This window comes from Giraffa tippelskirchi, chromosome 1 (assembly GCF_054371585.1).
Source record: "Giraffa tippelskirchi isolate mGirTip1 chromosome 1, T2T-mGirTip1v1.2.pri, whole genome shotgun sequence".
In the NCBI taxonomy this organism is placed as follows: Eukaryota; Metazoa; Chordata; class Mammalia; order Artiodactyla; family Giraffidae; genus Giraffa; species Giraffa tippelskirchi.
Genome location: NC_137275.1, coordinates 45,244,568 through 45,271,924, shown reverse-complemented (window position 1 = coordinate 45,271,924; position 27,357 = coordinate 45,244,568). Strand labels below are relative to the sequence as shown.

At 40.8% G+C, this 27,357-nt stretch overlaps 1 protein-coding gene and 1 pseudogene across 2 annotated transcripts; both read right to left on the bottom strand.

Annotated features, from left to right (window-relative positions):
* On the bottom strand, positions 1-26,600 carry SGCB (sarcoglycan beta). The gene is made up of 6 exons (XM_081590107.1): positions 26,379-26,600; positions 18,270-18,479; positions 9,326-9,511; positions 8,399-8,590; positions 7,940-8,071; positions 1-3,571 (listed from the first exon to the last, which is right to left on the bottom strand). The coding sequence occupies exons 1-6, from the start codon at positions 26,529-26,531 to the stop codon at positions 3,368-3,370; spliced, it is 1,077 nt and encodes a 358-aa protein (XP_081446233.1). The 5' UTR covers positions 26,532-26,600; the 3' UTR covers positions 1-3,367.
* Positions 15,322-15,649, bottom strand: LOC145545495 (ATP synthase F(0) complex subunit j, mitochondrial pseudogene; annotated as a pseudogene). The gene has a single exon (XR_014082111.1). The product of XR_014082111.1 is annotated as an ATP synthase F(0) complex subunit j, mitochondrial pseudogene (transcript).
* Positions 26,601-27,357: the final 757 nt, after the last annotated feature.

Here is a 27,357-nt window from a genome sequence, read left to right as displayed (position 1 = left end):
CAATTTTATAGAATCTTTATTGTAAACAGAGGTCATTAATAGTTATTACAAACTGAATCAACTGAAAGTCAAATTAGTAACTCAATACAGATTTATATGTTTATTTTTGTATGGCATAATTTGTAATCTTTGCCCCCTCAATGCTTTGTAAAAAGGTTACTAAAGTTATCAGCATTTCAATGGTCTTTTTTTTGTCAAGTTTAGCACCGTAACATCCACGTTCTTTAAAGAACTCACTCAAAACTCGGTAGAACTTTCACTGTTCATTCAAAACTACCATACACCATTGGTTTTTTTCATAATGCAAAAAGAACACAAGTATATTTTTAAATATTACAGACAACACAGTCCCTACTGTGTGTTGTTTTGCATTCTTCCTACTAGCCCATTAGACAGCCTCTAAAATACCTTGCTTTCATTTGTCCCCCTTGTCATCGTCATCTACCTCTAAAGGAGCGTAGTTATTTAAACAAGCGTGGGTCTGCCCCATTTTCCTGGGATCCTGTCTTTGTCCTCTACTCACCCCAAGTCTGTTGCCTGTCGTATGAGGGGAGGAATCAGCAGAAGAGGCAAAGTTAAGAATTTATAGAAAAAATTTAGTTTCTGATGGTGAGAACGAGTAGCTGAGGCTTTACTGTTACGCAAAACAGATGGTTTGTTCTTGTTCTGCTTCCCAGGGAATTTTCCAGGTCTATGTTTCAATGAAGAAGAAAAGCTACCTGTCAAGTGTCCTAAATACCAAATCTGTTACCTTAACAATCAGTTCTATAAAAAGAGCAAAATATTCTCTCATGTCCAAAGCACTTTATGGAAGTGTATCAAAAACAAGTTATTTCTCAGAGAAGTAAAAATAGATTGTTTCATGAATTACATTCAATAAATAATACTTTGTAACATAGTGTTTTGTGGTTTTTGTAAAAATATTTATCTAAACAAAACCCCAAAGCAAATATAAATAAAGCAGACATGTAATGAATGTAAAATTTACAAATATACTGAGCAGCTGAATGAAAATTCCAAGGATTTTTTCTGAGTATCATTCAGATATTAAGTGAAACTGAATATATTCATATGGGTTTTGAATATCACTACAACTAACAATACCCAGAGGTCATAAATTTCACTTCCTCTTTTTTTTCTTCACTTAAAAACTGTACTCAGTAATAGGTAGTAAGTCAGTCTCTACTGTTTTTTGGTTTGGTTTTTCTATCAGAGAGACGGTGACAATACTGAATGCAAATTATTTTTTGTCTTGATTTGCTCATCTATATAGTTCAAAGTGTCAAGGACAGATTATTGTTATATTTGAATGCAAGATGGGGTTTATGGTTTATCTCTGCTGCCTACTTTATGGCACACTACTTTGAAGTCTCTCTTCCCGATGTTGTATGTGTGTTAGTAATACCAGAATTCCTTTCAAGTCAAATATGAAACACATTAAAAATCAACAGTCTTGAGGGTTGCAAATCATTACAATGGGTGCTGATGTTAGAAGCAAAGATCAATTCTCATCTTACATAAAAATTACTTGTATTACTTCCTGCATTAGTGCCCTTTAGTCCAGTGCTTCCTGACTCTTCTCAAGGTTTGGCACATGTTAAAAAGGTTAATATCTGTCTGGCTCGCTGGGGTAAACTTACCAGCTATCTCTGGCCAGCGGGGCTCGTCTGGGACATGACCTCCCCATCTCCCACTGTGCCACCCTGAAGGCTGAGGTATACATATCTTGGTAACCCCTTTACCCATTCAGGCACCCCAGTTGGGAAATGGGGGTAACCAACAACTATGACCTCTCTATAGTATAATATTTTGTAATTGGCTTAAAAAACTTTAAAATCTGACATTGACTGGTCAGTTATTTGACAAGAGATTGATTTTCTTTTATCTAGAGTAGCACAACTGTTTTGATTCTTATCTGCATAGATAAGTCTGAATTAGCCTCTGTTCATCTTTCTAGAGTCTTAAATACCTAAAAATCCAGTACAGATAGTGATAAAAAAGAATGTGGTATTTAGAAACAGGTCCATCTAGGTTTGAGTCACATCTGAATTCCAATCCCAACTCTGTTCTTTCCTCAGACAAATTTCTTAACTTCTCTAATCCTCAGTTTCCTAAATGGGTCAACTGGGATAACATCTGCTTATAGAGTTTGTGGTGAGAATTAGACATTACATGTGCAATGCTTAGGGCAATGCCTAGCAGTGTAAGATGCTCAATAAATGACAGCTATCATCATTTACTACTTAAAGCTGAGATGGTGCTTTCATTTCCACCACATTACGAACACAGTATTTAATGAGTAAATCAACATTTAACGAGTGAACATTCTTAGAGTATTTTCTTCCTAGTGCAAAACTAAGGAACCATCAGTTCAGTTTAGTTCAGTCACTGAGTCATGTCCGACTCTTTGTGACCCCATGGACTGCAGCATGCCAGGCCTCCCTGTCCATCACCAACTCCCAGAGTTTACTCGAACTCATGTCCGTTGAGTCAGTGATGCCATCCAACCATCTCATCCTCTGTCATCCCCTTCTCCCGCCTTCAATCTTTCCCAGCATCAGGGTCTTTTCCAATGAGTCAGCTGTTCGCATCACATGGCCAAAGTATTGGAGTTTCAGCTTCAACATCAGTCCTTCCAATGAACACCCAGGACTGATCTCCTTTAGGATGGACTGGTTGGATCTTCTTGCAGTCCAAGGGACTCTCAAGAGTCTTCGCCAGTGCCACAGTTCAAAAGCATCAATTCTTCTGTGCTCAGCTTTCTTTATAGTCCAACTCTCACATCCATACATGACCACTGGAAAAACCATAGCTGTGACGAGATGGACCTTTAGTTCCTTACTATCTCCCATATGTGAAGCTCTTTAGTGACCTCACTTGTATGTGAGAATATAGTTGAAAGCAATGCACTAAAAATCTGTCTTTCCTCTTAGAAGCCAAAAGACAGAACATGTAACATTTATTGATGGTGTATCTTTAAATATCTTAAGTGGGTCTATCCCCATTAGTTACCAAAAGTTACTTATAGTGAGTCTAAACAGTTGCTTCATCCCTTTATCCTTTAGACAGGAACAGTGGCATTTTAAAAATACTTCTTTAAAGATTAATTTTGATTATATTCACTTCTCTCAATAATTTTAGAGAACTGTAAACTGAAGATCAGTGCAACTCAATGAAATGTATTAGAATTTAGGCCCTCTGAGACTATTTTAAACATGGAGACTCCATAATAGATGCAGCAGTGCACTGCAGATAAAATAATTATCAGTCATCACAAACTCTGTAAAAACATGATATGCACGCCTAGTCTTAAAAAAATAAAAAGTCAAGTCACAATATGAATCTATTGATGTCCTCTTGGGTTCTTCTAGTACGGGTCTCCACAGGGGTTGTCTGAGGTCTGGCAGCCCATGTTCTGACCCGTCACCTGCACTCTGAAGAGCGTTCCATCAGCGCACATACAGAGTTTGTAACGCACCCAGTCATCACCACCAAACTGGTCTCCACTGGAGGAACTTGGGAGGCGAGTCGTGCTGACCATCACAGTTCCGTTCAGGATGATGCTATTTTCCTATCAGGAAAAAAATCATACAGTTTGTTTACACCCACAAGAAGGGACAGAACAAAGATAACAAACAAAACTCACTGGAATATGAGCAAGAATAGAAGGCGGTAAGACAGAGTAAAGTCATGACCAAAATAACAACAAAAACGTCCCCAAACCAATCAAAATTCGGCTAGTGACCTCTTAGTAACTGTTCATAAGGTGTATTTATACAATTAATATGATTTATTTCTCAGTTAGCTAAAAATTATATAGAAATTCCTAAGTGCACATAAGACTGACACTGATCAAGTCTCAGACCATTTTCATTTGTTACTACTTGAGGGTTTTAACCAAATGTCTGATTGATATGTTTCCGACAATCAACAGAAAAAGAAAAACTAGAAAACTTTTTTCTGTTAGAGAAAAGTAATTTTAATTTCCAATTATTTTTGATAACACCATAAATGAAGATTCAAGCCATATAATTTTGAAGACCAGATACTCAAACTGCCTGGAAGTTTTCTTCAAGCCCACTGTCCCAGGAGCACTATTGTATTGCAGACTCTTTCTTTTTTGGAACTCCTCTCTCTCCCTTCTTCCCTTTTCTTCTTTTCCTTCATCCAATGATTAATTTTTAAATGTCTCCTATGTGTCAGATACTATTCTTGGTGTTGAGTACACAGCAGTCAACAGACAGGCAAAGTTCAAGTCCTCATACACTGATGTTTTACTGGGGAGGGGCAGACAATAAACATCTTAAGAGGTAAAACAAACATCATCTGAGAAGAGCAAGTCAGGATAAGTAGAGAGAGAGTGACCAGGTGGGGTTCTACTTTACAGAGGAAGGTCAGGGAAGGCCTCTCTGATAAGGTCACAGTCTGATGGAAACTGGGTGACATGAGGGAGCAGGGCATGTGGGTGACTGGGCAAAGGAAAGAACAATATGCATGCGTGACTTGTGTTCCAGGAACAGACAGGAGGCCAGTGTGGCTGAAGGAGAAGGTGAGTCACAGAAATAACCAGGGGCCAGACACACGGGGCCAGGGAATGGACTTTGGATTTTATTCTGAATCAGATGGGAAGACATTTGGAGGGTTCTGAATAGAGAAGTGACACGATCTTTTAAGAAGGATTTCTCTGGCTGTTTTCATAGAGAACTGTGTGCAGGGGTGGAAGAGGAGGCTGTTTCAGCAGTGCAGGCAGGAAATGATGGTGGTCTGCACCATGGTGGTGGTGGTGGTGGAGGTGGCAAGCATCAGCCAGACTCTGTACATCTTCTGAAGGTACAGCCCGGAGGCTCTGCTCATGAACCAATGGGTACCATTTAACAAGATGGGAACACTGAGAGAAATACATGTTTGGGGAGGGAGGGAGAATATGCAGACTTTTATTAGACTTTTTGCGTTTGAGATGCCTATTAGATACTGAAGTGGAGAGGTAAGAAGGCAGTTGGATATATGAATCTTAGTTCAGGAGAGAAAGAAGAAGTGCCAAAGTTGACAGTCATCAGCTTATAGAGGGTGCTTAAAGCAATGAGAGAAAGTTGATTATGAAGTGATAGAAACGGTTAATTGACTATGTTAGTGATATTGTTGTTCAGTTGCTCAATCGTGTCGGACTCTTTGCGACCCCATGGACTGCAGCACACCGGGCCTCCCTGTTCATCACCAACTCCTGGAGTTTACTCAAACTCATGTCCATCGAGTTGGTGATGCCATCCAACCATCTCATCCTCTGTTGTCCCCTTCTCCTCCTGCCTTCAATCTTTCCCAGCATCAGGGTCTTTTCAACTGAGTCAGTTCTTTGCATGAGGTGGCCAACGTATTAGAGTTTCAGCTTCAACATCAGTCCTTCCAATGAATATTCAGGACTGATTTCCTTTAGGAGAGACTGGTTGGATCTCCTTGCAGTCCAAGGGACAGAGTCTTCTCCAACACCACAGTTCAAAAACATCAATTCTTTGGCACTCAGCTTTCTTTATAGTCCAACTCTCACATCCATCCATACATGACTACTGGAAAAACCATAGCCTTGACTAGACAGACCTGGTGGACAAAGTAATGTCTTTGCTTTTTAATATGCTGTCTAGGCTGGTCATAACTTTCCTTCCAAGGAGTAAGCATCTTTTAATTTCATGGCTGCAGTCACCATCTGCAGTGATTTTGAAGCCCCCAAAAATTAAGTCTGCCACTGTTTCCACTGTTTCCCCATCTATTTGCCATGAAGGGATAGGACCGGATGCCATGATCTTAGTTTTCTGAATGTTGAGTTTTAAGCCAACTTTTTCACTTGCCTCATTCACTTTCATTGAAATTTAGTTCTTCTTCACTTTCTGCCATAAGGGTGGTGTTATCTGCGTATCTGAGGTTATTGATATTTCTCCCAGCAATCTTGATTCCAGCTTGTGCTTCATCCAGCCCAGCGTTTCTCATTATGTACTCTGCATGTAAGTTAAATAAGCAGGGTGTATATATTGTATATATACAGCCTTGACATACTCCTTTTCCTATTTGGAACCAGTCTGTTGTTCCATGTCCAATTCTAACTTTTGCTTCCTGACCTGAATACAGATTTCTCAGGAGGCAGGTCAGGTGGTCTGGTATTCCAGCCTCTTTCAGAGACAGTACATGGAATTGAGATAGTACCTGGAATTTTGAAATTTTGTTCCAATGCTGCCATCTTGTGGTCATGTAATTTTACTTTCTTTAAATTTGTAAAGCAGTTTTTTTTAATGGAAGTATAGTTAATTTACAATATTGTATTAGTTTTAGGTGTACAGCAAGGTGATTCAGTCATACATATTTTTGGGGGGTTATCTTCCATTATAAGTTATGACAAGATTTTGAATATAGTTCTCTGTGCCATACAGTAAATCCTTGTTATCTATTTTATGTATAGTAATTTGTATCTGTCAATCCCATACCCCTAATTTATCTCTCCCTGCCTCCCTTTCCCCTTTGGGAACCATGTTTGTTTTCAATGTCCATGAGTCAGTTTCTATTTTTTATATACATTCATTTGTATTATTTCTTAGATTACACATACAAGTGATATCATATTTGTCTTAGCACTTTAAAAATAAAAAGCAGTTTAATTGATAAGATTCTTCTTAATGATTAGCCACACACTTAAAAACCAACCTCTGATATTAGCTGAAAGATAAAGCTCATTATCTTTTCAATATTGGCTTCTTTTTCTTTAACTGTGGAGATATTGGTGTGTGTGTGTGTATATATATTTCAAAGTATGTCACATTAACAACAGGTAGAATTTTCAAGTAGAAAAAATTAAAAGGTTTAGGTAACTTGCTAATGGCTGTAAACAAATCAGTCACATCTCTTGCTTGAGTTTCTGATGTGGAGAACAGCAGCCCCTCGGTAACACTATTACTCTCTCAGAAGGATGGCTTCTTTCTACAGGGTTCACAAAAAGTACTCAGCACTGATACTGAGTTTCTGACAAGAATCACATTTTATGTTCATATTTACTATTTAGAGACTGGAACATGTTCTTCAGAGGAAAAAGATATTCATGAAAGTGAAAAACCTAATTTTTAAAAGTTTTTTCCTTCAAGAGCCATGATTACATTTTTAAAAGGAAAGAGTTATTTTGTAAGTCCTTAGGTTTAAGTTCATCTTTGTTATTTAATGCTTAATTAGCTTTAGTTAGATAGCATAGAGCAGGTGCCCAAAGGACATTCTGAATAAATATACTTTGACCAGAATTATGAAACAGGTAAAATGTTTTTGTACTTATGGCTCCCTTACATGAAATATGTTATCTATTAAAGTTCAGATATAATCTGTGAGGCACAAAGAAAACCGCGCTTTTCAACAGGTATAATAAAGGCAAAATCTTTTTCCTTTACAATTAAATACTAGATGTATAAATAAAAACACATCTTATATATTGACTAATTGATTTTTACATCACTAGACACAAAACCCAGGAAGGGATATGAAAAATCTTTAACTGGAAAAACCCCATCAACTTCAGGGCATGGATAGTTATTTTGATATTCTTTAAGAAGGGTTTTTTTGTTTGCTTGCCTTTTAAAATAATACAGGCATCATTATGCAAAAAAAAATTTTTAGAAAATAACAGGCAAGCAGAAGTAAAATAAAAATCATCTGTTACCCTGCTGCCTATAACCATTGTTGACATTTTGGCCTAATCTTCCAGGTTTTTATAAACATACATATAATCTGAAAAATAAAAATGAGGTATTTCACACATTGTTTTACAACTTACTTCCACTTCATAATCTATTTTGAACATCTTTCCATGTCAAAAAAATACAAATACACTATCATTTTTCATAAGTATACTTTCCAAATGTGGGTTTATGTACCCAAGAATCTAGCATTTCACTTAAATTCAAAAAATACTCACAGCCTTTAACTCCATATTACCACCCATGTGGAATTCAATGGTTTTGCCCATAATGAATACGCCTTCATTTCCACGGACAATAGCACGCCCATCAACTTTTATATTTAAGTCACTAGTAGCATTGCTGGTAATCTGAAAATTATAAAAGAAAAACTAGTGATGAAGAATTTCTAAAGTAAAGTGAGAATTATTATTAGAGGTAGAAGAGTAGAAGTTTCAATGAAAAAATATGAAAGGCAAGTGTTTTCATTCACATTTTATAGACATAGAGATAAAGAGAGATGATTTGATAATGATCACACAAACCAGTTGATGACAAATGTAGAACTAATCTTTTCCACTATTTGGAGTTAATTCTTTCACAGCACTGTATCAGTAAAACTGCCTCCCCCCATACAGACTGTGTAACTCTAGACAGTAATTCTCTTCCATTAATAAAGCAAAGAAAATAAACCATACCCTTTCAGTAGATGCTTTTTGAACATTCAGACTTTTCACTCCACTTGGCAAACGAAACTCATGAGTTTCATAGTCTGTGCTGAATAAGATATTTTGAGTCCTTGGGTCGAAAAACTGCATGCCAATGTCACTTGTAATAGAAGTTTTGTTCTTTTCTACACTGAGCTTTGTTGTCCCTTGCTGAAAAACAATCTTCAGAAAAACACTTCATCATGAATATGTTTTTGAAAAAGGCTGCATCCAAAATTCAACAAGAGCATTATCAAAAACTTTACAATAACAGACATTTAACTTCATGTAATTTTCGCTGCCTCTCTCTGACTCCCTCCACCCACCTGGGAGAAGAGTTCTTTCCAATGGGGGCTTCCATGCTTACGTGCCGCAATGCCTGGCAGAAAACAGACGGCTGCTGAGCACAGGGACCCAGAGCTAAGGCGGGCAGGGCCAGTAAGGATGCTTCCTTCAGGTTCTGGTCAGTTATATTAGCCACTCGGCAGGGGTTGCCACTGACTAGGCGGATGTATTCCCTACCAGACTCCCAGAGAGTAGAGGTAATTCTAACCTGGGAAGGTGACGTTTTTTTAAAATTTACTTTTAACTGGAGGATAACTGCTTTACAATGTCACACTGGACACAGTGGGGGAAGGCGAGGGGGGGACAAAGGTGCTTTTTAAAATGGTTTCTTCATATGGAGGAGAAAAGAGTAACTATGCATTCTTACAGTAATTATATCTATCCCAGAAAATGTTACCATGAAACAAAACCTAGAATATTAAGAAAATACCGAATATTAATAGATTAGAAGGCCAACATTATCGAATATAATTATGAATTTTCTTTAAAGGAAAATAACCATTTCAAACAATCAACTTGAGGCTTTTACAAAGAATTTTTCTCTAATGTTTCTCAAATAATACGGTTACTTACAGGCTGGTTGTTGCCAGTGATGACTAAATTTTCATTTCGCCTTCCTCCTACTGTGCTCTTATAAAGAGGATGTATAACTCCCATGTCAGATACTTGCTTAAATCGAAGCAGACCACTTTCATGAAACTCCATGCTGTCACAGCCATTTGGTCCAATGCGAATCACAGCCCAGATAACAAGTGTTATCTAAAAAAGGAATCAAACCCACTGTTGATAGGTAGCATACATTCTTAACACAACTTGAAAGCAAACAGAAAAGGCAGCTGCCAAAGGATTAAACTTCCTAAATGGTTTCATCAGTGACATAAACACATAAACTGGGTTTCCACTTACAAACAAAACCAATTTTATTTTAATCAAGGTATATACAAATAACTAAAAGCAAAAAAAAGGAAGCATTTCTTTCTTTTACCCCCCTCTGTATCTTGTCCACTTCAAACAATTTTAGCTACTTTTTGTCTAGAACTTCTCTCCATGTTTCTAAATAATGTGTGTGTTATGTCTTTACTGATCAATTTTAGATTGTTATCTATTAATCTCCTATTTTCGGAGAAGGCAATGGCACCCCACTCCAGTACTCTTGCTTGGAAAATCCCATGGACGGAGGAGCCTGTTAGGCTACAGTCCATGGGGTCGCTAAGAGTCGGACACGACTGAGCGACTTCACTTTCACTTTTCCCTTTCATGCACTGGAGAAGGAAATGGCAACCCACTCCAGTGTTCTTGCCTGGAGAATCCCAGGGACGGCGGAGCCTGGTGGGCTGCCGTCTATGGGGTCGCACAGAGTCGGACATGACTGAAGCGACTTAGCAGCAGCAGCAGCAGCAATCTCCTATTTTAGCAGATGAGAATTTTAGCTCATTTATATTTCTTCTCCCCTAACTCCAGGCCATGTTACATCCATGTTCAGTATTCTCAGCCATTATGACAATATAAATACTATTCACGCTAAGCCAAACACTGTATTATGATGGCAGTTCTTTTCTTGGGCTTTGCGTCTTTCAGAGTTTAATACTTGTCTTTCCCTCATTTGCTTAATTTCTCTGAATATCAGACTAAGTCTTTTCAAACTCTCCAACATTTCTGTAAAATGTCTCTCAATAAAATGTTCTAAAAGTCCAAACCTCCCAGAAAATGTATTAGTTCTGTTTTCCTCTCCCAGGAACTCTTTCTGGAACCCTCATCTTCTGCCTCCACTCTGTTCTTGCCCTCTGGGTCTGCCTCACTGCTGTTACCCTGAGCCTTCCCTTCATTTTCATGCTACAACTTCCTTTTTCTTTCTCCAGTGTGGGATACCCAGTTTCCTGTATCCTAGACTTCAACCTTCTTGGTTTAGTATCTTCTTTCAGTAAAGCAGTCTCCCGTGGCTTCCTTAGGAAGAATGTATGGGAATAGTTTTTGAGCATGGCTAAGAAAATGTCTCTATAATCTTTCACATTTGATTGATAGTTTAGCTTGACACACATTCCTAGATGTGAAATTATTTTCTGTCTGAATTTTGAATGCCCTTGCTTTCTTGCCTGCTGGTTTCCAGCACTGCTTTTGAAAGGTCTGATGCCACTCTGATTTTGCGTTCTTTATAATCTTTTTTTTTTAATTCTCTGGAAGATTTTAGGATCTCCTCTTTATTCCTGGTCTTCTTATATTTAACAGTGATAGCTTTGGTGTGAGTCTTTTTTAGGCATATGCTGGACCCAGAATGGGCTTCCCAGGTGGTGCTAGTGGTAAAGTACCTGTCTACCAATGCAAGAGACTTAAAGAGATGCCGGTTCGATCTCTGGGGGGTGGGGGGTGAAGTCCCCTGGAGTAGGAAATAGCAACCCACTCCAGTATTGTTGTCTGGAGAATCCTATGGACAGAGGAGCCTGGCAGGCTACGGTCCATAGGGTTGCAAAGAGTCAGATACGACTGAAGCGACTTAACACACACACATGGACCCAGAATGATAGTTTTCAAATTTTCTTGATTTATTTGATAACATTCTCCCTTGTGTGTTCTTTCCTCTCTCTTTGTAAAACTCCTATTAACAGCATGTTTCTGAATTAATTCTTTAATTTTGTTGAATTTCGTGGAAGTTTTTCTTTCAATATCTATGTATCTATCTACCTATCTATCCATTCATCTACCCATCCATGTGTGTTTATTTCTATGAGTTTTTCCATATTCTTTAATTGCTTTTTAATGGCATGGTATCCTTGTTTAATGGACACAATATCCTCTTACTTCTCTGAAGATAATGATTTTAGTGTTTTTATCTTTTTAAAAAATTACTTTGCAATATTGTGATGGTTTGTGCCATACATTGACATGAATCAGCCATGGATGCACATGTGTCCCCCCCATCCTGAACCCCCCACTCACCTCCCTCCTGACCCCATCCCTCTGGGTTGTCCCAGAGCACGGGCTTTGAGTGCCCTGTTTCATGCATCGAACCTACACTGGTCATCTATTTTACATATGGTAATATACATGTTTCAATGCTGCTCTCTCAAATCATCCCACCCTTGCCTTCTCCCACAGACTCCAAAAGACTGTTCTTTACTTCTGTCTCTTTTGCTGCCTTGCATATAGGATCATCGTTACCATCTTTCTAAATCCCATACATATGTGTTAATATACAGTATTGATATTTCTCTGACATACTTTGCTCTGTATAATAGGCTCCAGTTTCATCCACCTCATTAGAACTGACTCAAATGTGCTCCTTTTTATAGCTGAGTAATATTCCATTGTGTATAAGTAAGTAAATGAAAGTCACTCAGTTGTGTCTGACTCTTTGTGACCCCATGGACTATACAGTCCATGGAATTCTCCAGGCCAGAATATAGGAGTGGGTAGCCTTTCCCTTCTCCAGGGGATCTTCCCAACCCAGGGATCAGACCCAGGTCTCCCACATTGCAGGTGGATTCTTTACCAGCTGAGCCACAAGGGAAGCCCAAGAATACTGGAGTGGGCAGCCTATCCCTTCTCCAGTGGATCTTCCCAACCCAGGAATCAAACTGGGGTCTCCTGCATTGCAGGCGGATTCTTTACTAACTCAGCTATCAGGGAAGCCCTGATATTGTGTATATGTACCACAACCTCCTTATCCATTCGTCTGCTGATGGATATCTAGGTTTACTGTCATCTGCTAAATTTTCTCTATTTCCCTGAATTCCTACTTTCCCCGTGGTTTGGGTGCTTTCGGTCTCAATCATTTCTCAATTCTGGGAGCTTTCCATAAACATTTACTGATCCCTGTGGCTCTGTGTTCATATTTAACACAGTGGTTATAAAAAGTTCACGGAAAGGTCTCTGTGTGGGGTGGGCCTAGTGACTGACAGGCTTCCCAGCAGGGGGATTTAGGTGGCTTTTTCACGGGGACCTGCCAAGTGTCAGCATCTTCAGATCTTGCCCAGAGAATGTAAGCCTGGTGCAGGGAGCTGGAGGTGGGGGATGAGGATAACGGAGCCTCAGGGCTCAGGGTGCAGGACCCCCCTGCTTTCCTGTGGAAACCCATGCCTACCCTCAGGCACAAAGAATCCTGTCTGGTTCAGTGCAGGGTGAGGAGGGGCAGCTCCCTGACTGCTGGCTGGAAGGGGAGCGGGGCTGGGGATCACATGGCTCCTTCTACAGATTTTTCAAAGAAGCTCTCTGTTTTCGGTTTCCCTCTCACTCCTGCTTTTCAAGGAACTTGTACTTCCGCTTCCTGAGGTTTTTCAGGATTCTGCAAGGCACTTCCACCAATGCCCTCTGCAACCCCCTCCCTAACATGCAGTTTCTCTTCTCTGGTAAGTTGCCATTCCTCATCCTCCTTTTTGTCTTCAAATATTATGATTTAGAATTCTGATTGCCTCCTGCTTTCTTCCAAGATATTTCTGCTTCTTGACATTGTCACCTTAGGTTGAACTTTTTAGAGCAGAAGGGGATGAAAAATGTCTTTTTTTTTTTGCCATCTTAACCATAACTTTTCAATAAAATAAATTCAGAACATGTGCTCCTAGTAAAGCTACTTACAGTTTCAGCTCTTTTCAATTTAAGTGAAGAATTAGACACAAAAGTTTTGGATGTACATAAAATACAAAGACTGACTTAAGAGTATTAGAAGTAAAGAATATAGTAAACGGAATCACTTTAGAACTGCTGCATCCATATTCATGATCGGTGTTATGGATACCAATAATCACTCTCTGAAAATGTCTGTCCACACACATGCCAGAGGGTTTCACATTTAACTCTCAGGTAGTTTCAACCTTGGGTTAGGAGTCATCTTCTTTAAGGGACTTCCCTGGTGGTCCAGTGGTTAAGAATGTGCCTTGCAATGCAGCGGACATGAGTTCGATCCCTGGTCAAGGTACTAAGATCCCACGTGTCGTGGGGCAACTAAACCCATGTGCCACAACTGAGACCTGACACAGCAAAATAAATGAATAAATAAGTATTTATTAAAAAAAAGTCTCCTTCTTTAAGAAAGCAATTATCTTTGGAAAAGGTAATACACCAACTCCTCATACCTTGGTGTCAACTAGTCTACCTCAGGTCCTTTCATTCTTCAACAATAAAGACTTAGGACTGAAAAGGTAACCTTTTACTGCATCCAAGGTTCACAATTTTTAGGATGAGGAGGCAAAAGTAAATTTGGGAAAAGTTGAAAGAAAACATGAAGGAGTGTATTTTTACGAGAGATGAAGGCAATAAAATCATCTTGGGAAAGGTCTCTTCTGTTGAGTTGATGCTAATCTTTTAAAAGTTAAGTTGTTTAAAGGAAAGAGTCTACAAACATTTTTTTCTAAGTAAAATTAGTACATGGTGAGAAATGAAGTATTTCCTGCCATATCAATAAACAGGAATGTCACAGTCATCAGCAATTGCAGCCTTTCAATGTGAGTTGATGAGCCCTAAGGACACTTAGGATGGAGAATACCAGCCATCAGACTGCAACCAATCCCTATGGTGAGCCCCAGGGATGCTCAGGATGTGAAAAACACAGGACACTGGCCCCAGATAGCTGAGATGCATATGAAAGCAATGATTCCAATAAACTCAGATTCTTACATCTTCCCATGCACAAAAAAGTAATAAATTCTTTAACCTGGGATATCTGGCTTCCTTTAATTAACTATAATCTTTTGATGTTCAGACTACCTGCCCGTTGTTGCAAAACTTCTATATAACCTGGCTCTTCCCCTAACCTCCTCAGAGCAGTTCTCTCAGGGTCAGTTGGTATGCTGTCTACCAGGTCTGAAGTCCTAAATGTTTGAAGTCCTAAAAATACCTGCAGAATAAAACATAATTCTCAACTTTTAGGTTGTGACTATTTTTTAAGTTGACAATGGCAATATTAGCATACTAGGTTTTCATAAAGAAAATATTCATTAAAATTCAGTAAGAGATAAAACATATACAGGCATACTTCATAGATACTGTGGGTTTGGTTCCAGATAATAGCAATAAAGTGAATATTGTAATAAAGCAAGTCACACAAACTTTTTTGGCTTACAAGTGCATACAAAACTTAAGGTTACACTATATTGTAGTCTATTAAGCATGCAACAACATTACATCTAAAAAAACAACTTTCAGGGAATCCTGTCAGTACACCTGGTGGTCCAGTGGTTAGGACCCAGCACTATCACTGCTGAGGATCTGAGTTTGAGCTCTAGTCAGGGAAGTAAGATCCTGCAAGCCACGAGGTGAGGCCAAAAAAATGTACGTATCTTAATTAAAAAATACTTTTTTGCTACAAGATGCTATCCCCTGAGCCTTTAGTGAGTATAAACTCTTTGCTAGTGGAGGGTCTTGCCTTGACATTCATGGCTGCTGAAAGATTGGGGTGGTGGCTGCTGAAGGGCTGGGGTGGCTGTGGCAATTTTTTAAAATAAGATGATAATGAAGTTTGCTGCACTGATTCTTCCTTTCATGATTTCTCTGTAGCATACATGGCTATTTGATAGCATTTTACCTACAGTAGGACTTCTTTCAAAATTGGAGCCAATCCTCTCAAATCCTACTACTGCTTTTATTATTTTTGTTTGTGTGTGTGTGTGGCGAGGGAGAGGTCCTCACAGGCACATTTATTCATGCCCAAGGGCAGCAGCACTGCTACAAGCATACACAACACCCCGTGTTCCCACAACACAGTCAGACCTATGTCCCACTCAAAAAAAGCTGGTTAATGATGACCACAAGCAGGTGCAGGACTGGAAGCTTTCAAGGCTTTACCTCTTTTATCAGCACTCCCGATTTTATAAATGGTGAAGCCATGCCTACCCAAATCTCTAGGTAAACATGGGTATAGTAGGGCTTCATGGAGATCCAAACATTCTTAACAAGGCTTTGAGGCATCTCTGTGCAGGACCTGCCACTGCTTTATCAACTAAATTTATGTAACAGTCTAAATCCTTTATTGTCATGTCCATAATCTTCATAGCATCTCCCTCAGGAGGAGATTTCATCTCAAGAAACCACTTTCTTTGCTCATCCATAAGAAGCAACTCCTTATCCTTTATCAGGGGATGGTAGCAATTTATCACATCTTCAGGCTCTACTTCTAATTATCTTGATATTTCTACCACATCTATAGTTACTTGATCCACTGAAGTCTTGAACCCCTCAAAGTCAACCATAAGGACTGCAATCAACTTCTTTCAAACTCCTGTTTACACTGATATTTTGACCTCTTCCCATAAACCCCCATTGTTCTTGATGGCATCTGGAATAATGAATTCTTTCCAAAGGCTTTTCAACTTACTTTGCCCAGATCCATCAGAGGAGTCACTATCTATGGTAGCTATTATCCTTAAAAATGTATCTTTTTTTAATAAAAAAATATATTTCTCAATAAGACCTGGAAGTCAAAATTATTGCTTGATCGATGGGCTGCAGACTGGATGTTGTGTTACCAGGCATGAAAACAACACTATATCTACACTACAAACAACACTGTGCATCTCCATCAGAGCTCTTGGGTGACTGATGCATCGTCAACGAGCAGTAACATTTTTTTTTTTTAATAAATTTATTTATTTTAGTTGGGGGCTAATTACTTTACAATATTGTAATAGTTTCTGCCATACATTGACATGAATCAGCCACGGGTCTACATGTGTTCCCCTTCCTGAGCAGTAACATTTTGAAAGAAACATTTTTTTTTTCTGAGCAGCAAATCTCAACAGTGGGCTTAAAATATTCAGTAAACTATGTTGTAAACAAGTGTGCAGTTATCCAGACTTGGTTGTTCCACTTATACAGCCCAGACACAGAAGATTTAGCATAATTCTCACGGCCCTAGGATTTTCCAAATAGCAAATAAGCCCTGGATGCAACCTAAAGTCACTGGCTGTCTCAGCCCCTAGCAAGAGAATCAGCCTGTCCTCTGAAGCTTTGAAGCCAGGCACTGGCTTCTCCTCTCTAGCTACGAAAGTTTTAGATGGCATCTTCTTCCAATATAAGGCTGTTTTGTCTGCATTGATAATTTGTCATTTAGTGAAGTCACCTTCAGTAATGATCTTAGCTAGGTCTTCTGGATAACTTGTTGCAGCTTCTATATCAGCACAGGTTATTTCACCTTGTACTTTTATGTTATGGAGAGCCTTTTTTCTTAAACGCCATGAACCAACCTCCATTAGCTTCAAACTTCTGCAGCTTCCTCACCTCTTTCAGCCTTTACAGAATTGAAAGGTGTTCGTTACTCTGGATTTGGCTTTGACTTAAGGGAATTTTGTGGCTGGTTTGATCTTCCATCCAGACAAGTAAAACTTCTTCTGTATCAGCAATAAAACTATTTTGCTTTCTTGCCATTCATGTGTTCTCTAGAATAGGAATTAAGTTTTTTGTTGTTGTGCTGCACAGCTTGTGAGATCTTAATTTCTCGACCAGGGATTGAACTGGGCACTTGGGCAGTCAAAGTGTCAAATCCTAACCAGTGAACCAGCAAGGAATTCCTTAGAGTAGGACCTTCAATTTCCTTTAAGAAGCTTTTCTTTGCATTCACAACTTGTCTAAGTATTCGGGATAAGAGACCTAGCTTTCAGCTGATCTCAGCTTGTCATGTACTTTCCTCACTAAGCTTAATCATATCTAACTTTTGATTTGAACTGAGAGATACTTGCAACTCCTCCTTTCACTCGAACACTTAAGAGGCCATGGGAATGGCCTCTCAGGGAAGGAGACCCAGGTTAGATCCCTGGGTTGGGAAGATCCCCTGGGGAAGGAAATGGCAACTCACTTGCCATATTCTTGCCTGGAAAATCCCATGGACAGAGGAGCCTGACAGGCTATACAGTTCATGGGGTCGCAAAGAGTCAGACATGACCAAGCGACTTCACTTCACTTCACTTCACTTTGAGGGAGAGAAAGAGTGAAAAGGGGGAAGGGCTAGTGGATGGAGCAATCAGAATGCATACATTTATCAATTAAATTCACCATCTCTTATGGATGTGGATAGTGGGAACCCCACACAATTACAATGGTAATATTAAAGATCACTGGTGAGAGATCACCATAAGAAATATAATAATGAGAAAAACTCTGAGATATAGTGAAAATTCCTGAGCTGTGACAAGGAGACTGAAGTGAGCAGATGCTGCTGGAAAACAGCACTAACAGGCATGCCTGGGACAAGGCTGCCACAAACCTTCAATCTGTAAAAAATGCAGTAAATGCAAAGTGCAGTAAAGCTAAATGCCAAAAAACAAGGTAAGAAAGTGTTAGTTGCTCAGTCGTGTCTGACTCTTGGCAACCCCATAGACTGTAGACTGCTAGGCTCCTCTGTCCATGGAACTCTCCAGGCAAGAATACTGGATTGGGTTGCCATTTCCTTTTCCAGGGGATCTTCCCAACTGAGGGACTGACTGAACCTGGGTCTCCCACACTGCAGGCAGATTCTTTACCATGATTTCACTAAAAACAGAAGAAAAATTCCTCATCCTAATTAAGAAAAGAATAGTCTGTGCTAAATACTCACAATTAAATTGATGACAGCCAGGATAAACAGGAGGATAATCACACAGATGGCTAAATTTCCCTTTCTCCCTCTTAGTCCCGTTTTATGGAGGCGATCTTCATCGATTGGAATATAGCCGGCTTTAAAGTTACTGTTGTGCTCCTTATTGACATTCCTTCTCTCAACAGCCTTCTCACGCATGGACTTCTTCACAGGACCATTGGAACTTTGCTAAAAACAAAATACAACACAATGGAGCAGCTATATCCTCTATTTTGGATGCATTATTTGTTAGGTGCAAATTCATAAGGAAAGAAAGCTTAATTGGTTAGTGATACATTTGCTATTAATAAACCTCAAGTCATGTTGCACTGGGGCTTCCTAGGTGACGCTAGTGGTAAAGAACCCATCTGCCAATGCAGGAGACACGGTTTGATCCCTGGGTTGGCAAGATCCTCTGGAGGAGGGCATGGCAACCCACTCTATCTAGTATTCTTGTCTGGAGAATCCCCATGGACAGAGCCTGGCGGGCTACCGTCCAAAGGGTTACAAAGAGTTGGACATGACTGAAGTGACTTAGCATGCATGCACACACATGCTGAATTGCAGGCTCCAAGTGGGGACACGACTGTACTGAGAAGGGTTGTAGATAACAGTCTGATATCAGACTTCCACTGTCTGCTTTGAATAGTCCTACCATCAGTAGAGTGAACAGCCAGCTCATTTTGGGGGAGAGCTGACAGACACACTCTACAGTGGAACTGTTTTTATTAATGATTTATAAAGATCTGCTTAATCATATATATATATATATATATATTTCATTTACATGAAATGAATTTAGAAAGGCTAATACACTTTATTTATCACTCCAGTTGGCTAAAATTAATATTATCCTAGACCAGCAGTTTTCAAAGTTTGGGCTGAGAAACCATGGAGAGGTCCCTTGAAATCCTTCAAGTGTCTGGAGGGTGAAAATCATTTTCAAAAGAAACCCACTATAATGTTGTTTTCTTTTTTTACTCTTCTTCTCTCATGAATGTGCAGATGACCCTTGAACAAAATGGGTTTGAACGGCATGGATCCACTTATATGTGGATTTTTTTCAATAAATGTATTGGAAAAAATTTTGGAGATTTTTAACAATTTAAAAAAACTTGCAGATGAAACACTGAAAAAATTAAGAAAAAGATTTGCTGTGAATGTATAAAACATGTAGATATATAAGGTGAGTAATATTTAATATAAAACTAATAACAATTTCTTTACTGTTTTATAACCTTGTTTTTAAAGAATTATATTAGGTACAGTCTCTCTGTCTCATAACTGGAGAAAATGGTTATCAGCTGATCATCCCATATCCCTGGCTTTTTAAAAAGGATATGAATATGACTGTGATACTTCATGCCATAAAAAGTTTTTATTTTTATAATTCATTCACTAGTGTATAGGTTAGGCTACCATGAAGGAACTGTACTGATTAACATGTGTTGTTTAGTCACTGAGTCGTGTCCAACTCTTTTGAGATCCTGTGAACTGTAGCCCACGAAGCTCCTCTGTTCATAAGATTTCCCAGGCAAGAATACTGGAGTGGATTGCCATTTCCAGAAACTGCCATTTCTCCAGGGGATCTTCCCGACCCAGGGATCAAACCTGAGTCTCCTGCATTGACGGGCGGGTTCTTTACCACGGAGCCACCAGGGAAGCCCACTGACTACATTAAGTTACCATAAAGCAAGCATTTTGCTGCTGATATTGCCGGGGAAAATATCAACAACCTCAGAGGTGCAGATGATGCCACTCTAATGGAAGAAAGCAAAGAGGAAATAGAGTCTCTTGATGAGGGTTAAAGAGAAGAGTGAAAAAGCTGGCTTAAAATTCACATTCAAAAAACTAAGATCAAGGGATCTGGTCCCATCACTTCATGGCAAATAGATGGGGAAAAAGTGGAAACTGTGACAGATTTTATTTTCTTGGGCTCCAAAGTCACTGTGGTGACAGCAGCCAGGAAATTAAGAGACGCTTGCTCCTTGGAAGAAAAGCTATGACAAACCTAGACAGCGTATTAAAAAGCAGAGACATCACTTCACTGACAAAGGTCCATATAGTCAAAGGTATGGTTTTTCTGTCTTCCCTTGTGGCTCAGCTGGTAAAGAATCCGCCTGCAATGCGAGAGACCTGGGTTTGATTCCTGAGTCGGGAAGATCCCCTGGAGAAGGGAAAGGCTAACCACTCCAGTATTCTGGCCTAGTTAGAACTGGACATGGGACAACAGACTGGTTCCAAATAGGGAAAGGACTATGTCAAGGCTGTATATTGTCACCCTGCTTATTTAACTTATATACAGAGTACATCATGAGAAATGCTGGGTTAGATGAAGCACAAGCTGGAATCAAGATTGCCAGGAGAAATATCAATAACCTCAGATAGGCAGATGACACAACCCATATGGCAGAGAGTGAAGAAGAACTAAAGAGGCTCTTGATGAAAGTGAAAAGAGGAGAGTGAAAAAGTTGGCTTAAAACTCAACATTCAGAAAACTAAGATCATGGCATCTGGTCCCATCACTTCAGTGCAAATAGATGGGGAAACAGTGGAAACAGTGACAGACTTTATTTTGGGTGGCTCCAAAATCACTGCAGATGGTGACTGCAGCCATGAAATTAAAAGACACTTGCTCCTTGGAAGAAAAGTTATGACCAACCTACACAGCATGTTAAAAAGCAGAGACATTACTTTGCCAACAAAGGTCCATCTAGTCAAGGCTATAGTTTTTCCAGTAGTCAGGTATGGATGTGAGAGTTGGACTATAAAGAAAGCTGAGTGCCGAAGAATTGATGCTTTTGAACTGTGGTGTTGAAGACTTTTGAGAGTCCCTTGGACTGCAAGGAGATCCAACCAGTCCATCCTAAAGGAGATCAATCCTGACTATTCATTGAAAGGACTGATGCTGAAGCTGAAACTCCAATACGTTGGCCACCTCACGCGAAGAAATGACTCATTGGAAAAGACCCTGATGCTGGGAAAGACTGAAGGTGGGAGGAGAAGGGGACAATAGAGGATGAGATGGTTGGACAGCATCACCAACTCAATGGACATTAATTTGAGTAAACTCTGGGAGTTGGTGGAGGACAGGGAGGCTTGGTGTGCTGCAGTTCAAGGGGTCTCAGAGAGTTAGATACAACTTGGCTACTGACCAACAACAAGGCACTCAATGATATTTTACTGAAATGAGTGTGTCTAATAATTTTAGATGTGAGAGATTCCTTCAGACTTAATTTCTCTAGATTTCCCCCTACAAACCCACAGCTTGTTCTCTTTGGGATTCTCAGTCATTTTGAAGAGCATGAAGAGAACCTGAGACCAAAAAATTTGAGAACCTCAGACTATGGTTGAATGACATTGTAGGTGATTATTTGGTATATCATGAACATAAAAGGAAGAAGTAGAAATGCTTACTGCCCAACTTTCATATTTTTGAGAGTTTTGAGAAAATTAATTTATCGAATAAGCATTTTCTAAGCCCTTTATGCTTTAACCCATATATATAGGAATACAAAAGAAATACAGGACAAGATCCTTATCCTCCAGATATTACAAATGTGATTTGGGTACACAAAATAGTTAGCAATGCAATAATATATTCTGTATGCTCAGATGCCAAAATCAATAGTACAGACAATACATGCTGTGGAGTTCATGGGAGAAGAGACAGCATGGCTTGGAGTTGTCAGGGAAACCAGAAGGAGCAGGTGGGTCAGATCTGGCAATGCAGGCAGGATCAAGGTGGAAAAGGAGGACAGGTTGTGGAAGTTTTGGGACACCTGTGCACAAATTCTAGTCTTTACGTCTGTTTATTTGCGAGTCACTAGAGGTCTCTGAACATGAACGATATATGTTTCAGGATGCTAAATGTGTGAGTATTTGCAGGAGACACAGGAAAGAGGAATATCAGCAAGTAGGCTGCTGGGATGTTGTTGTAAGGGAGACCTGAGCTATTGAGGGCCTAAATTGGGTGGGATGAAAAAGGAGAGATTAAAAATACACTTCAAGAGAAGAATTAAGTGAATTTGTAGCCTGGTTAAAAAAAAAAAAAAGCCCCTCACGTTTACTGAATGGTGACTACTTAAACATGGGGAAGGAAGCAGGGAGATTTTACATATGCTGCATTTGAACTGAATGAGAAACCACCTCCTGCCTCAAAGGCAATAAGGACGGGATGAGATATTAGGTCAGTCAGGACTTGAGATACGGATTTGAGAGTCTTCAGCTTCAAAGTAAATTAAATCTATGAGACTGATGTATCAGTCTACTGTAAAAAAACAATATGAAGCAGTGGTCCCAAACCCTTTTTGTGGCACCAGGGATCAGTATCACGGAAGACAATTTTTCCACAGACAGGGGTGTAGGGGGATGGATTTGGGATGATTCAAGGGCATTACATTTATTGTGCACTTTATTTCTATTATTATTCCATCAGCTACACCTCAGATCGTCAGGCACTGGGTCCTGGAAGTCAGGGACCCCTTGTATAGAGCAAAAGAACAAAGAGCCAAGGAAGTACTCTTGGAAAACTTTGTGCAGGAACAATGGAAAATGAGAAATAAAGGAAAACTAAGGACGTGCAGCGTTGCAGAACTTAACATGGTAAGAATTGCCTCTGCGATTTTCAAACTCTGAGCAGCAAACTGGTAAGTAGAAACAGTCCTGAAAAGATGCCAGCGTGTGTACATTTATTTTCATTAAGAGAGAAGACTGTAACTAAAGAATTATGTACTGTCAGAGGAGAACTGCGCTTGTTCTTGTTGTTAGGAGCTTTCTGTCCCTTCCCTCCAACAATTTGTAGGAAGACTTACATGTTTGATCGCAGAGGGAAACATGCCAAGAAGGACAAAGACCAGATACCTCAGAGTAGGGCAGAGTAATGAGGGAAATAAGATCCTCCGGGAGACAGGAAAGAAAGTGAATGTACAGGGGAGTCTTAAAAGGTGGGCTCCCACTTCATTCAAATGGTTCACACCAGGAAGAGAAACCATTTCTATTTTTCCTCAGGATGTAAAAGGCAAGGTCATCTCTCAATCAAGAGCAGAGAGGACAGCTGGAATCTTACTGTGGTTGCAGGGGTAGCAGGCTGGTCGAGGGCTTATGGAAAACAGAAAAAGACAAGAATAATCATTGTGTGTAATGTGGCAGACAAAATTTTTTAAACTCCACCAAGCGGTAAGAAAGGCTTTGTAGAAGATCATTCAATCTACTCAACAGGTTTAACACAAAACAAGTTGCTGAATACAGCCGTGTAGGTTGTGTATCCACATGAGGTGCAGAAGCTATGAGGGTGCGTTGACGTTGCAAACACTTTAGAGTTGAATTTGTATTTTGGTCGTTTTTCGGCCAAAGGAAGTAAAATATCTTAGGGGAGGTGAGCTTACTTCTAATTTTCACAGATCCAGTATAGGGTTATGACAGTGATGTCAGATGGGCAATTTAGAAGTCTTAGCCAGAGACTGAATACCGGTCTACGTAAGAGACAGGGCAAATCTTACCTTCCTGGGATGAATTCTTTACTTTTCTCTGTCAATTCATGTACATTAGTATATTTCATTCTTTGCACTTACCATTTATTGACGAGTTACTATATGCCAGATGTTCTAGACTACCAAGACGTGCAAGGCACAGCATCTACTCTCAACAAACTTACTTACAGGCCAGCAGAGTAGATAGATGGAGTCATAAGCAATTACAGTTCAACATGGCAAGTGCAGTCGTAAAGCAATGAAACTGAAAGAGTGCATAAGAGGAATACCCTTTGACTTATCAAGTAAGGTCATCAGTTGAAGATTCTTCAAAAAAGCTGGGGCTTCAGTTGAACGTTGAAGGACAAACAGAAGTTAGCCAAGTAAAGTACAGAGAAAGGCATTCCAGGCAGAGGAAACGTCATGAAACTGAGTAGAGGTCATTTTGTGCAAACTAACGTTGGTAGAAGATGAGTATACGAATCAGACAAACTATGAGGTGCGATATGGTTGTTTGCACGCTAAGTCACTTTAGTCATGTCTGACTCTTTGCAACCCTATGGACTGAACCCTGCCAGGCTCCCCTGTTCATGGGATTCTCCAGGCAAGAGTACTGGAGCGGGTTGCCATGCCCTTCTCCAGGGGATCTTCCCCACCCAGGGATTGAACCTGGGTCTCCTGGTTTGCAGGTGGATTCCTTACCACTGAGCCATTGGGAAGCCCCAAGATGTGGTTAGGGATCAATAAATGAGTAGATATAAGTACCACATCAAGAATGATAGACTCTGAAGGTAATGGGGATTTAAAATAGGTTAGTGACACAGATTTGCAGTATAGCAAAATTAAACCAAAAGTTGAACTGGAATAGATGAGCTTAGAGATGGAGATATCAACAGCAGGTTTCCCTAACAGTCCAAATGAGGGCTTGACTGAATTTGATACTGCACATCAAGTTTCAGGAGAGGCCGTAAGAGGTAGAACTGAAAGGACCTGGTGATTGTCTGGATGTGAGTGTTACTTAGGGGGATCTAAGATGACCCCCAAATAGGGCCTGATACATAATTTGTGGGGTCTAGAACAAAAAGAAAATGTGAGGTTCTCTGCTCAAGTACCAAGCCTGGGACAGCAGAACATTAACCCAAAGGTGGGTCCATTTTGAGCTCCCTTGAGCCAGTCTTGCTCCCAAGTTTGTGGCAAGGTGAACCAAGTGAATGGATGGTTGTAGCCCTTTTAATGGTGAGTGTGATGCACCATTCACCATTAAAAATTTCTGAGTTTGGGGTGCCTGTGGAAAATTCAATCAAATTCCAACTGGAGACATAAATACCTAACTCTGAAGTGGAGAATAAGAGATGGATCAGATTGCCCAGTCTATGTGTAAAGCAAGAATAGAAACTAGGTGGAACTTCAAGAGTATCAACAGGTGATGGAGATGAAAGAAAAACCATCTAAAACAGGCACTGATAATTCAGGGGGGAAATCACAAAAGCAAGGGACAATTTCAATCTCAACAATTGCAAGAAGCTTTGTCTCCTTTCAATTTCACTCATTCTTTTACATTTTATTTTATTGTTAGGTTCTGTAGCTTGCCTACCATCTTTAGCTGATTTTTCTGCATTTATCTGGCAGTTTAACTTTAACTTTGAAGGCAGATGTCATGTCTTTTATTTTTCATGGTGCTCAGCATGACTGTTCCAGTGATATCTACCTACTATATCTCTAAAAGCAGTTAATTACTTAAGAAAATCTTTCCAGACAAGATTTTTCTGGAAACAGACTGTTGGCTACTTGGCTCATTTATTTTTTTCAACAATGCTGAACAATGAGACTTTTCCAAAGAAACTATCCTACCACAGTTTCTTTTTAAAGTAATAGTTAAGGGGGGGAAAGCGACTATCAAAATTATTTTTATTATAACAAATCACCCTAGTAACTACAGGTGTGTGTGTGTGTGTGTGTGTGTGTGTAAGAAAATGGCCTTTTAAGCTATTCTAAGTTACAAGTTTACAACGCAGACTAGAAAATACTTGATAAAGTATTTTTAGAAAATGATTTTAAACCAACTGAATAGGAGACAATCTTATACTGATTGGTGACTCAGTCTCCAGAACCAAAGCGGGAGGAGAAACGTGGCTGTCAGCCTAGGGGGATGGCACACAAGAAGTGGCCGCAAGCTGATACCCAACAACAGCTGACTGTTTCTTGGCTGGTATCAGGGGAGGCTGGCGGCTCGTTGGCTGGAGTTATTTTTACCCGCATCTTCGCTGGCCACGGAGCAGGACATGTTCCCGGTACGTCCTGGAGGAGGCTCCCGGCTGCCACGACCCCATCCCGGGCCTCCAGGACAGCGCCCCTTCTGACTCCGCCGAGGGACAGCCAGACCAGGCCGGGAGCCCGCGGCTGGCTCCCCCTTATCCGCCCCGGAGCCCCTGCCTGGGGTCCCGCCCGGCCTTCGCCAGCATCCCGGGCTGCGGACAGCTCCTCCCGCCCAGCCCCGCCCCGCGGAGCCCGCCCTCGCGCCCCGGCCCCCGCCTGCCGGTCCTACGGAGGACCTCACCGGCAGGACCCCGGCCTCCCCCGGCCCTCCAGCCCCCCGGCTGCGGCGGGGCTCACAGACCTGCTCCACGGCCGCCGCCGCCGCCGCCGCCGCCATCTTCCCGCGCCCGCCGGCCCCGCCGCCCTCCCGGCCGCCTCCGCACCTCGCGTGCCTGCGCTTGCGCGCTGGAGGGGCGGGAGGGGGGCCCGCCGCTCCTCGCCCCCGCCCCCCCATCTCCAACCCCGCCCCGCCGGGGCCGCTGGTGCCAGCTCTGCTGCCCCCGGCGCCCAGGCAGTGGCCTCCGGGAGCGTTTTCTCGCGCACCGGGATTCCATTCGACTTCGGGCCGCCTCTGGATTCTTCCAAAAGGGCGCCCTCAAAATACAGAGGATCCCTCTCCCTTCCCCTCCATTCCCCAGCAAGGGGTGGGGGGCGGCGCTAGTGCTTCACGAGTCGGGGTCTCCTTGGCTTCACGAGTCGGGTCTTGCTTCACGAGTAGGGGTCTCCCTGGCTGGGTGGGAAGGGCGCATTTGCAGAGTACATGTGGACTAGGGAGGAGGTGGTGACAACGTGGACAGAAGTTAACAAGTTGCTGATAGGCAGCTAAAATCTTGAAAACCGAATGTCCTTAAAGAGGAATACAGTCACTTCAGGGATGCTTCTTAGTTTTGGCGGGCCTGTGAAGGCTGATGCTTTTTTTCTGTGGTTTTGGAGGTGGGTTGAAGACAGTGTGGATGTTATCACCTGGGGAATCCAGTTTAACAGATGTTTACTGCACACCAGGAAGGCACTCAGATATACAAGTAACTCAAGTACACATTCCTTGTTCCCTGTCGAGTCAATATAATCCAATAATCCTCTTAGTTAAAAAAAAAAAGAGAGAGCAGTGGTGACCAAGATGTGATAACTATTCCTCAGGTAGCTGAAACTTCTAAGCATCTTGGGGCCCCCGGGCCTGCCTAACTCAACAGGAACACCAAAGAGACCTGCTGGCCAAATTTTTCTTTCTCTAGGAACTAGGTCAGTTTTGCTTTTTGATGACTGGAGCTGATGTTTCTCTC

Coding starts and splice junctions, on each gene's coding strand:
- SGCB (XM_081590107.1), bottom strand. CDS start 26,531: ATGGGGGGGCGGGGGCGAGGAGCGGCGGGCCCCCCTCCCGCCCCTCCA. Junction 18,480..26,378: donor CGGCGGCGGCCGTGGAGCAG/GTCTGTGAGCCC, acceptor TTTTGTTTTTAG/CAAAGTTCCAATGGTCCTGT. Junction 9,512..18,269: donor TGGCTGTCATCAATTTAATT/GTGAGTATTTAG, acceptor TTCCTTTTTTAG/ATAACACTTGTTATCTGGGC.